The following is a 12683-nucleotide window of genomic DNA, read 5'->3' on the forward strand; positions in this document are numbered from 1 at the left end:
GTAGTTAGTGATAATGCTCTTTCTTTTGTAAAGCACCTTTCCTTCTGGAGGATCATAAAGTGCTTAACAAACTGATCCAAAAGGAACCATCATGATCATCATGATCATCTAGTCTATCGCAGGCCATAGACCTTCACCCACCCACTCCTGTAACAGACCTCTGGCTGAGTTACTGAAGTGATGATTTAAAGGACTTCAAGCTACAGAGAATCCATCATTTACTCTAGTTTAATCCAGCAAGTGACCTGTGCTCCATGGTTCAGAGCAAGGTGAAAATCCCCCCAGAGTCTCTGCCAATCTGACCTGGGGGAAAATTCCTTCCTGACCCCAAATATGGTGATCAGTTGAACCATGAGTATGTGGGCAAGACCCACTAGCTGGAGACCTGGGAAAGAATTCTCTGTAGTAATTCAAAGTCCTCCCCATTTAGTATCCGATCTCTAGCCATTGGTGATTTTTTTGCTGTTAGCAGTGGCGGATGGACTACGTGCCGTTGTAGACAGTCTCATTATATCATCCTCTCCATAAACTTATCAAGCTGAGTCTTGAAGCCAGTCAGGTTTGTTGCTCCCCACTGCTCCTCCTTGGAAGATTGTTCCAGAACTTCTCTGATGGTTAGAAACCTTTGTATATTTCAAGCCTAAATTTGTTGGTGGCCATTTTATATCCTTTTGTTCACGTGTCCACATTGACTCTTAACTTAAATAACTCCGCTCCTTCCCTGGCATTTAACCCTCTGATGTATTTATAGAGAGCAATCATATCTCCCCTCAGCCTGCATTTGGTTAGGCTAAACAAACCAAGCTCCTTGAGTCTCCTTTCTTAAAATAGGTTTTTCATTCCTCTGATCATCCCAGTAGCTCTTCTCTGCACCTGTTTCAGTTTGAATTTATCTTTCTTAAACATGGGAGATCAGAATTGCACACACTATTCCAGATGAGATCTCACTAGTGGCTTGTATAATGGCAATAATACTTCCCTATCTCTCCTGGCAATACCTCGCCTGATGTATCCTAGGATTGCATTAGCCTTTTTCTTGGCTGCATCACATTGGTGGCTCAAAGTCGTGCTGTGATCAAAAAATACATCCAAGTCTTTTTCCTCCTCTGTCACTTCTAATCCTGCAAACACTTAAGCTTGTGTGTAGTTTATCCACCTGGAGTCATTAGTACTACTTACATGAGTAAAGTTACCCAAGTGCTTGAGTGTTTACATGATTGAGGCCTATATAACATACAGTATAGAAAGGGATCACCTCATGTGCCACTGAAATGCAGTCAGCTCTGAGGTGGAGCAGGGCAGATGGCATGTAGCAGCACTACACAACTGCAGACAGGAAGCAAAAAAAAGAAAAGTATATTGCAGCCTTTCAGATTTCTACGTTCCCTCAATGAGGTGTTTTTTTTAACTGCAGGCACAATATCATTGTTTTTATTATTTTTATGTAAAGTGCTTCTACATCAGGGGTCAGCAACCCTCAGCACGCAGCCCATCAGGGTAATCCGCTGGCAGGCTGTGAAACATTTTGTTTATATTTGTTCCCAGCCATTGGGAGCTGTGGGAAGCAGCATGGGCTGCAGGGAGCTCTCATCAAACTAGCCAAGAAAGCAGGGGTGCTGTGTTCCCCTTAATTTGATCCTTCCATGTGAGTCTTGGATAGACTTAGGGGATTCCTGGCCACTGTCTGAACTAGTAATTAGGGCTGAGTAAATAATTTGCAACTAATAGTTTGTTAAATATAGCCACTTTACTGCAAGTAGAATATCTGCAAGCAGATCACGAGTCCCTCAGAAGTACACCTCTGCCTTGATATAACGCGACCTGATATAACAAGAATTTCGCTATAACGTGGTAAAGCAGTGCTCCGGAGGGGCAGGGCTGAGCACTCCGGTGGATCAAAGCAAGTTCGATATAACGCGGTTTCACCTATAATGCGATAAGATTTTTTGGCTCCCGAGGACAGCATTATATCAAGGTAGAGGTGTATTTGCTATTCCAGTTTAATCAACAGCTGTCTTTTCAAATATGTTATTGTTGGATTTATTGCAGATATTCAAAATTTGAGCTATGGTGTTTAGTTGTGATTGGTCATATAAGTCACATGGTGGTGTTTCTGTTTCCTGAATGGATGAACACCTCTAGTGTGAATATTTGCAAACATTAATTTAAAATTTGGCTTCAATGAATGCTCAGATGTGATTGAAATTTTCTTTTCATGAACGTTTTTGACAGTCAAATCCTATTGCTCAAACATTCGTGGGTAGAAAAGAAATGGGTGTGCAAGAGGTTAAATCAAATTAATCTAAAAATGTGAACAAATATTCATTGGAGAAAAAAGATATATTTTTACATCAATTTCCCAGATCTACTAACGAGAGGTGTAAATTCATTTGACCTGTTTCCTTTTACCCTATTCACCATGGAGATGCTGAAACCATGGTGTTTAGAGGAAAATTTAAACACATCCAGTCATTGAAATTTCCATGGACTCACAAGGAACTTCAATCATTGTGGCAGTACAAGTTGTCAGATAGTTAAGGCTAAGATATTACCTCAGAAAACTCTAACCACTATGACCAGCTGCATCCAATGCCTGCTTGAAGTCCAGTAGGAACATAGGAGTCACCTTTCTGGATCAGGGCAATGGCCCACTGTGATGTTTCACTCCATATTATTTATGAAAATATGCTTTTGATATTAATATGACATAACTGAGATGTACTTTATGCAAGATAGGTCTTGTAAGATATCATTGGAAAGATTATAATTTACTGAATGTGATTATCCAATTTGTATGCCTGTATCATTTCTGTATCTGAAGTTAGAAATATTGACTATGTATCTGTATTTCAACTATGCTACTTTGGGTGATGCCCACTGCTAACACTTCGGGTACAACAGTGGAAAAGCCAGACAGGGCTGATGGCCCATCGGTGAGGACAATGGACTGTGGAAAGGCTTGGACTTCCATACTGCCACTGACTCATGGATGCTGTAATACTACAGAGTCAGGTGGTCTTGTCACCTGATACTAATCATTACCTGGGACTTCTTGTAACTTTCCACTGGAAAGAAGTCAAGTTTGGAAAGCAAAGGATTTTCACCTTATGTAAAACCTGTTTAAGGGTGGGGAGGAAGACAAGCGGACTCCTCCACTTCATGGCCTGTTTGCCCAAGAAGAAAGATTGCTAAAGCCACCTGAAGGGAAGGCAGGGGGAGTGTCCAAACTGAGACAGGGGTCTTAGTCTGAAAAGAAATATAACTGGAACTCTGAACCACAGAAACTTTGCAGCCTGCCTAAAATAACATTTAGGGTGAGAATTTCCATTTTGTAACCTGTTTCTTAAGCATTTTGAGCTTAACTTGTGTGTTTTACTGTATTTGGTCAGTAATCTGCTGTGTTCTGTCTGTTATCTCTTATATTCACTTAAAATTCACCTTTTGTAGTTAATAAACTCATTTCTTGTTTAGAATATAACCCAGTTTACCTAATTTCTAACTGAGGCAGAGGGCAAGATGTGCATTATCTCCTTCCACATTTAGAGAGGGGGCAAATTTCATAAATGCTTTGGGTTTGTACCCCTCAAAGGGAGTAGGCACCAGAATGTTGGGAAGAGCCTTTAAGGCTGAATCTTTCCAGAGAGGATCTCTGTCTCTCTCTCAGCTGGGTGTGGCCCTGCCTGTATGCTTGGCTGGAAGAAGTGTGTGAGCCTAACCCAGCAAAGCCAAGTAAAAGGGGACCTAGGCTGGCAAAATAGGCTGACTCAGTGGCATCCTAGCATATCAGGTGACACCCCAAAGGGCCCAAACCCATCACGTCCACCTAATCTGATACCCTGTCTCCAACACTGGCCAGCACCAGAAACTTCAGAGAAAGATGCAATTATGAAGTGACCTAAAGTGGAAGCGTCTTCCTAATCGTAGGCTAGTCGAGACTGCTTTTCAGAGGTACTGAGCACTTACAGCACCCACTGACTTTAGCTGATATTGTGAGTGCTCAGCAGCTTTGAAAATCTAATGCCTTGAAACATGAGGTTTATTTTCCTTGTATGTGTCCTATGCAACTGTAATGTCCTCATCTAGATAAATGTCTGCTCTTTTTTTGACCCTACTAAACTCTTGGCAATGAGTTCCATGGGAAACAGTATTTTGTTTCCAGTTTATCACTTTGAAATGTGTTGCCTTTCAATCTCATTGCCTAAGAACATAAGAACAGCCATACTTTGTCAGACCAAAGATCCATCCAGCCCAGTATCCTGTCTTCTGACAGCGGCCAGTGCCAGTTGCCCCAGAGGGAGTGAACTTAACAGGTAATGATCATGTGATCTTTCTCCTGCCATCCATCTTCATCCTCTGACAATCAGAGGCTAGGGACACCATTCCTTACCCTAGACTCTTGTTCTCATGAGAGGGGAAAGCGGAATTCTCAACTTGCCTTCTCTAGGCCATTCATTATTTTGTGAACCTCTCTCGAGTCCTCTCTCATTTGTCTCCCATTCTCTGCTGTTTGGATGGAGGCAGAGGAGCAGACTGTAGTCTTGAATTTGTCCTGGTATCACTATCTTGTTTTGTTAGTTTTGGCATTAGAAACTTTTTAAATAGTTTTTAAATATAGATTTTCTTTTTATAGGATTAAGTACTTTTGCTTTGAGAGCCTGGCTGCACATAACTCAGAGTCAGCAATTCAGACCTCAAGCAGCTGAGCAGCAAAAGGCTGTAGAATGAGGTTTACTGCTGGACTGTTGAGACAGCCCCTTTATTTGACATGGTATGTCAAAGAGGAGGAGATGCTGATCTGGTTTGAAATGCAACAGGAGGAGAAGACATCACGGAGCTGGTCCATTCTAATTAAATTAACCATGAACTCTAGCTGGTGCTCCAGGAATCTGAGTTACTGGGAACAGGAAACTAGAATATGGAGAAAGCACCAGTAAATTAGCATTGATGCAGAATGAAAATCTATATCCTATTGTTCTTTTATTCGGAATACTTTGTAAAGTAAATGACAACTGTACCTTGACTTATGCTATGAGGAAGACAAAGATTGAGTGCCAGCTGCAATGCTGAATTTTGTAAGTATTATCAACTTAGCTCACACCCTTAATGCCATCTGCCCATCCTTCCAATCCAATACAGTGTGCAAGAAATCTGCCTGAAAAGACAGCTCTTGCTCCCCTGCTCACTGGCAGTTAGAACTCAATACTCGCTTTGTGATATGATTTGACAGGCAGTCTTTACAATGGATTCCAAGCATCATAAGCATATGAACTGTCAGCAAATGCAAACATCCATCCATCACACATCCTCCATCTGTGATATCCAGGAAACAGCCAGGGAGGCATACAGAAGAGCATGGGAGCAGGAGAATATATGCTTAGTACTTGGCTTTAATGCATGTTTTCTAGGGAGTGGTTGAGGTGTGATCTTGTGAAAGAGATGGGCATGAACCATGTCCTCAGGTGTGAACATCCCTGAATTTAGGAGGGTTGAAATCTTAGTATGCATCCATATCTTAATTTCCCAGCTCTGCCCCATATTTATAATGAGTAGGATCAAATACCCCCATGTGTTTGGGGATGCATTTGATTAGAGTGGGGCTTTTACACTTTGGATTCATTCCCTCTCATAAATTTAAGATTACTCGGGCCTGGTTTAATGCTTGGATGGAAGATCTCCAGAGAAAACTGAGAGCATGGTGTGATAACTCAGTGGTCCAGTTTTCAAAGAGGTGACTGCTCAAGTGCACGTGTGCACTTTTGCATTAGCCTGACTTAAGGCACACAGAGCTCCTGATGCATGTGCATAATGGCAGTTTGCATGCTCCGGATGGGCACACTCAGAAATGCCTGTGAACTGCTTTGAAAATGTGGAGCACTAGAACTCATCTTTCCTGCATGGTGCTGGGGGACACTGTGCTGAAGATGCAGTCTTTCAGATGAAGTGCCAAATCAAGGTTCTGACCACTTGTGGTCTTAAAGACACCGTAAATCTTTCCTGAAGGGTGGAGGTCCTAACCCTGGTGACCTCACTTAATTCCAGCTTGGGTAATTATGTGCTCCCTAAATTTTCCTTTCATTTTCAACAGGATACAATGATCTCCCTTATTTCTGCTTTCTAGCCTTCTAGGTCCCATGGGTTGGGAGATAAAGTTGGGATGGTGGTAGGAGGAGAGACCCCTTGAGTTTGACAGATGGAGCAGGGAAGAAAAGAAGCTTGTGGGCTGAGAGGTGGCAGCAAGGGAAGGACAAGAGCCTCTGAGTTTGGTTTGGAAAGGAGAGAAGTCAGCTGTTTGGACAGGGGAGAGAAGGGGAGTTTGTAGGTCAGACAGCCCGACTTGTAAGAGATGAGTGCCCCAAACTGCTCTTTGAAGACAGCAATGAGTGTGAGTGGTCTATTCCTCTCAGGATCAGGTGCCTAGAGGAGCCTTTTAAGGCCCTCTGATTGACTGATTTTGATGGAAGCACAATTGAAGTCTTCAGGCTGGATTTTGCTTCCCTTGATCCCTCTGAGAACGCCTTGCACAGCTACAACCAGTGCTGTTTGTCCCTAGCTGGCTTCCTGTGTTCTTTCCCTTCTCTGATAAACCAATGGGCATGGAGTGTTCCCTTGACTCCACCAGCTGGTAAAACAATAGTTTTTCAACATTTATAGTTGACCATATATTTCCTCCCACCCCCAGCCCTCAAACACACAGAACTCCAAGCAATGGCTCATGTTTGTTTTGGGAATCTCTGTGATAGATGACAGGCAGAAGTTGGGATAGAAACCCATAGATGTTAGCAGCTCATTCTTTCATTCTGGGACACATAAGAGATGATACATGAGCAAGAGATGGAATCAGAACTTTATTAGGACAAACTAGGCACAGTTGTTTAAAATCTCATGTTCAAGGAAGCACACATCTTTTCCGGATTCAAAAATACATGTACATAAATCACTTACAAACTAAAATGTTTTCCTCCTGGTTCATGTGCAGGCAATTGTACCAAACCACGCACTGCTTTGGACTCAAGGAGTGACGATCACTTTCAACAGCAGGTATCAGAGGGAATAGATCAATCCTGTCTTAAATCACTCCAAGCCCATACACACACAATTCAATGATTTATAAGCAGCTGCACATGTTCAAAAGGGCAAGGTAAATGCAAGAGAGTAGGTTGGACTAGGCTAGTTTATCCTCCAAAGATGGAAAGATAAACTTAATTGTTTCAGTTCTGCAATGACCAAATGAATGGAGATCAAGGCTGGATTTGGGGACTAGGAACCATCCTAAGTGGTGCTTGAACAGCCTTGCTTTGGGATCCTTGTTTATCTCATTGCCAGTGTTGCCATCTGATGAGGGCTCAGGGTGACCTGCATGGTGAAAAGAATCGGTGTGTTTGTCAATTTCTTAATGAATAGTTGCCTATCATAAGAACTGGCAGACTCAGCAGTGCGGCCAAGGACTGACTGAGTCATGGAGGCCGGACAGTACTTTCACTCTAGAATGAAGTTGTGGTTCATTGGCTGGGCAATGGGTTCATTAGCCAGGTGGAGGAAGCTGGCACAACCACTGTCTGTGCTGTAACTCTTCTGAGGATGAACAGAGGACATCACTCTCCAGGGCTGTCAGTCTAGCACCCTTTTGAAAGAACTAAATGTACTTAAAAGATTTGTTAAAGAGAAAAAAAAATCATGTCTTTCCACACCATAGTCCCTCCTTTTTCCAGTGACATATTTGCATCCATGGGAAAATCTATTTATTTTGGTTAAGTGGACATTTCTCTTGAAACTAGTCTAATATGTATCTTGGGAAAATTCTTTAGGCCTCTTCAACAGGTAGTCTGGATAATATCCCAGGGATGCCAGGGTCTGTCTGCTGGCCTGACCCTGGGATGAAGGTATTTCCATAGCTGGACACTAAGACACTTTATTTTTTTGAGGAAAACAGACAATTCTTAACTACTAGTCAAATCTTGAAGGGGCTACATACATAGTGTCAAAAATTCAAGTAGAATTCATTGCACTTTTATGTGGTATAGGTAAGGCAAGGTGGTATAATGTGCAGGAGCAGTTCTGTGTATTTTGCCACCCCAAGCACGGCAGTCAGGCGGCTTTCGGCGGCATGCCTGCCTGAGGTCTGCCGGTCCCATGCCTTCGGCGTACCCGCCACTGAATTGCCACCAAAACTGCGGGACTGGCAGACCTCCTGCAGGAATGCTGCTGAAGGCAGCTTGACTGCCGCCCTCATGGCGACTGACAGGCTGCCCCCCATGTCCTGCCACTCCAGGCACGTGCTTGGTGCGCTGGTGCCTGGAGCCACCCCGATAATGTGTCTGGGCCCAGGCAGAGAAAAGGGAAGAGAGAGAGCAAAATATAAAGCATTTTATTCAAAGGCCTAGTGTTTTATTTCTGTTTTTCTCAGGAGAGAAAAGTTGTAACTTAGTGTGCTTGCAAAGTGGATTTAGCTCCATGTTAAAGTAATTCCAAAGCAACAGTGAGGTATCCAGTGTATGTCTTGGTGAGTTCAATATTGCAGCTCATGACCAGCCTCATTTTTAAAGGGGAGATGCAGTCTCTGGAGATTACAGGTCCTGCTAGCCAATGTTCCATCTCTATCTGACTAGGAATGGCAGATCCTGTGGTCCCTGTAGGTGGCGCCTCTCCATTAAATATGAGGTTGGCTACCATCTGCTGTGTTTTCTGCAATTTAAGTGCTGTGTTCAGGCTCCTGGCAAGTTGCCAGTCTGCCCTCTATTGGGAAAGTTTGCCCGTCCCTGTTCTAAAGCTTAAGAAGTGCTATCTGGAGTAGGGCAGTGCCATTCACTAAAAAGGAGCAGAGGGACATAAAAGAGAGAGCAGAATGGCAGGAGTTCAAAGGCCACACTGCAGAAGTTTTGCTTAGCGTTGAGGCTTTCCCTCCCTCCTTGCCCCACCTGGCAACAGGTCACACGGACAGGTCATCTGACCTAGCCTTACTGCTGGCGCGGCTGGTCTTGCTGAGCCTGCGTTTCTCATTGAAATAGCCATTAGAGACCTGGTGGGGGGCAGAGTCATTGGGTGCCTCAGGACTCTGTGCATAGTTGATCTGGATAAATTGGCCTTCTTCAGCTGCATTGTCTTGAGTGTGGACCCTCTCAGTGGCAAAGTTGTCCGTGTTCTGCTGAGAGGCCATTTTATTGCTGAAAGGGCTGATGAATTTCCCATTGGAATTGACCAAACACTGATTAAAATCTGGAGGGGGAGTGCAACTTTGAGCCATCTCCACTTGGGGTGCAGGCTCCAGTTTGCCAGCAGCCATAGTGGGGCTGGGTTTGTAAGATTTAGCATACTTCTGCTTGGCTTTTTTCCACCCCAGGTGGTACAGCTCGGCCAGGCTCAACAAGAGCGACAACACCGCCACGGACAGCATGAAGATGATGAAGACGTTCTTCTCTGTGGGCCGCGAGACGTAGCAGTTCACGGGGTGAGGGCAGGGGTCCCGGTGACAGGTGTACAGGGTCTGCAGGAAGATCCCGTAGAGGATGTATTGTCCAACGATGAAGGCCACTTCCATTGTGATGCGGATCAAAATGCTGTAGACATAGGTGTTCAGCAAGCTACCCTGGAGTATTATTTTCCCACTTGATTCCTCCCCACTGGAGAGCTCTGCCTTCTCTGCCACAGGGTACTCCTGTTGGTGGTAAGAGTCATCACTGCTTCTAATCCCCTTTGGCCTCATTTCTGCCTCCTTCATTTTTCTCTTCTCCTCTATGCGCACCGTGTGCATCGCATGCCCCATGTACACCAGGGACGGAGTGGAGACGAAGATGACCTGAAGGACCCAGTACCTGATGTGGGAGATGGGGAAAGCCTTATCATAGCAAACGTTCTCACAGCCAGGCTGCCGTGTGTCACACATGAAATCAGACTGCTCATCTCCCCATGAGGACTCCGCCGCTGTGCCCAGGACCAGCATCCGGAAGATGAAAAGCACCGTCAGCCAGACTTTCCCCACCACAGTGGAATGCTTGTGGACCTCTTCAAGGAACTCTCCCAGGAAGGTCCAGTTATCCATCTCTGCTCAGTGGAGCCACAGCCTCTGTGGAGAAAGGATGGTGAGAGAGAGGTTCTGAAACAGGTGAGAGGAACTCATTCCTTAAATCAGAAAATGCTGCATCTGAAAGGCACTGAGAGTCCGTCAGGAATCTGCTGTGAATATGTGTACTGAAACACCCTTGTGAAAGAAACTCTCCCTACCCCCACTTCAGTGCATTATAGCTGTGTAAGTTCAGCATCTGGCTTTGAGCCTCACTGCTCAAGACAGAACACAAAATTAGATGGTTCATTGGTCTGTTCTGGTTGTGGTAGCTTCTATAAAGTGTACATTAGTATAAAGACTACAGAGTGTTAACTGGGCTGCTAAACTATTTGAGATGTACCGAACTTTATTCTTGGTTCAGGAAATATTTACTCTGTGGTCTGAGCTTAAATTTATCCTCTGTGGAATCTGCATCTAAGATGGTTCTTCTTCTGCTGTATGGATAGCAGAACTGTTCTCCTGGGATTCCCCAAATGTACTGATACTTTGAGAAGTGAGATTTGAATCCAAAGCTAGGACTGAGCAATATCCTTTCACTTCCTCTTCCATATGCTGGCCCTCTGCTCTAGCCTATTTTAAATGGATACATCAGTGGCACAGATGTGCTAGATGTTTGAAATGCATGCAGCATCTTCTTATTCTGCTGGGCTTCATTTCAGAATTGAGTGCCACCATTAAAATAAATGTGTAGGGAACCCCCCTCCCCCCAACCAAGCTCTATGGTTTCATTTTGTTGTTGCTATGTATAGTTAATTCCAACATTTTCAGTCATAAATCATAAACATTTTCTGGGCCATCAATGATCTCAGGTCCTCTTCCAATCTTGTAATCCAAATTCTGATCTTTGTTCTTGCTTTAGAACACCCCTTTGTCTGATACAGGAATGCTGTAAAATCTTAGCATCAGGCCTTGCTATTTTTAAGTTTGTAAGTCAAAATTCATCATTCAGGTGAAAAGAAACCTCCCTCTGAGAGGTACCATAGGACTAAAATTATCCATAAAGACCATTAGTTAGTTTAAAGATCAGATAAGAGGCATGGAAATATGATCTTGTATTGAAAGCTCAGGGTTAGGAATTGAGAGATCTGGTTTCTGTTCTATCCCAGACTCTGCTAGACTCCCTCTGGTCATGTTACTTAATCTCTCTGTGCCTCAAATATCCATCTGTAATATGGAAATAATGGGCTTGATTCAGCTTTATTGTAACTCTGGAGTAAGAGAGATACAAGAGAGATTAATTTGGTCCAATTATTCTCACTGTACCTACCTTACAGGGGCATTATATGGCAAACATCTGTAGAAGAAGTTGTGATCCAAAGGCAAATGTGCTATAGGAGTGTACAATGTTTTGATGTAGAGAATATGCCCACTAAAACACCCCTTTCAAAGACATAGTATCTTATGACCTCTTAACAAATGGAAAACATATTAACTACAATGGCAAAGTAATAAGAATCACCGCATGAGGGAAACACGGACACCACAAAGGTCAAGAAATATGTCTTTCCTAATCATCCTTTGTCTTGTCTACAAGTGCTAATGACTCTCCCTGAGCAAAGATTGTATAGCTTCTGTGGAGAGTGGAGTTTCAGACTTCATTGAATTGTGAAAATTTACTGCAGCAATATGGTTGAGATTTTACATGCACAAAGTTGAAGTATACAAGGCGTGACAGACCCAGGCCATTGGGGTACAGGAGTCTGGTAGAGGGTAGATCATACGGGCCAGCCATTGGCTGCAGAAAATGATGTGGGAGGATGATGCAGAGGCATACCTTCTGGCTTTTGAGAGGACAGCCCTATGGGAGACCTGGCCTCGAGATCAGTGGTCTGGCATCCTTGCCCCATTCCTGTGTGGGGAGGCCCAGAAGGCCTACTATGATCTGCCTGAAGAGGCTGCAGCAGACTACCCCCAGCTGAAAGCAGAGATCCTGGCCAGATCTGGAGTAATGACCACAGTGTGAGCCCAGTGGTATCACGAGTGGAGGTACCAGGAATACAAAACCCCGCGGTCCCAATTGTATGACCTCATCCGTCTCGCACGAAAGTGTTGTGAATGGAGTCCCGAAGTCCGGAAGAGATACTAGAGGTTCTGGTCATCGACCGATACATGAGGGGACTTCCGCCAGACCTTCGTGCCTGGGTAAGCCAGAATGAACCCTCCACCTATGATGAGGTTGTTGCACTGGTTGAGAGGCGAAGGACAGCGAGAGAGCTGACCCGATCAGTTAAGGAAGAGACACCCTTGGTTAAACTAGCAGCACCAAGCCCTAGAGCTTGGGTGACTGGGCAACCAGGAGATCACAAGTGGAAAAAGAGAAGGGCTGAAGGCCCACCAGAAGCCACAAAGGGTCGGAGCACTGAGGGAGAAGAGGATCATGATGTTAGACTGCCCAAACCAAGAGACTGGGGAATGCCTAAGGCCCCATACAGATGTTACGCCTGCAGGGAGTGGGGACATGTAGCTGCACAGTGTCCCAATGCTGAGGAGCCTATGCAGCATAACCTGGGGAACTGGGCAGACCCATGCTCCCTAATCCACCTTGTGGGGGTCTCACTAACCCCACATATGTACACCAGACCAGTAAAGCTAAATGGGGTAGAGACCACAGCACTGGTTGATT

At 44.4% G+C, this 12683-nt stretch overlaps 1 protein-coding gene across 4 annotated transcripts in view; it reads right to left on the reverse strand.

Moving 5' to 3' along the window:
* Positions 1-6830: 6830 nt before the first annotated feature.
* The window catches only part of GJA5 (gap junction protein alpha 5), a 35043-nt gene continuing 29190 nt past the window's right edge, over positions 6831-12683 (reverse strand). For 2 of the 4 annotated variants that reach the window (XM_075073050.1, XM_075073055.1), the window contains exon 2: positions 6831-10060. In XM_075073050.1, the coding sequence (XP_074929151.1) occupies positions 8927-10036 (1110 nt within the window). In that variant the 5' untranslated portion in view covers positions 10037-10060 and the 3' untranslated portion in view covers positions 6831-8926. The remainder of the gene's footprint in view (positions 10061-12683) is intronic. The other 2 variants (XM_032780984.1, XM_032780983.1) reach the window with 2 other exon arrangements.

The sequence above is a fragment of the Chelonoidis abingdonii genome, chromosome 1, assembly GCF_003597395.2.
Source record: "Chelonoidis abingdonii isolate Lonesome George chromosome 1, CheloAbing_2.0, whole genome shotgun sequence".
NCBI lineage: Eukaryota > Metazoa > Chordata > Testudines > Testudinidae > Chelonoidis > Chelonoidis abingdonii.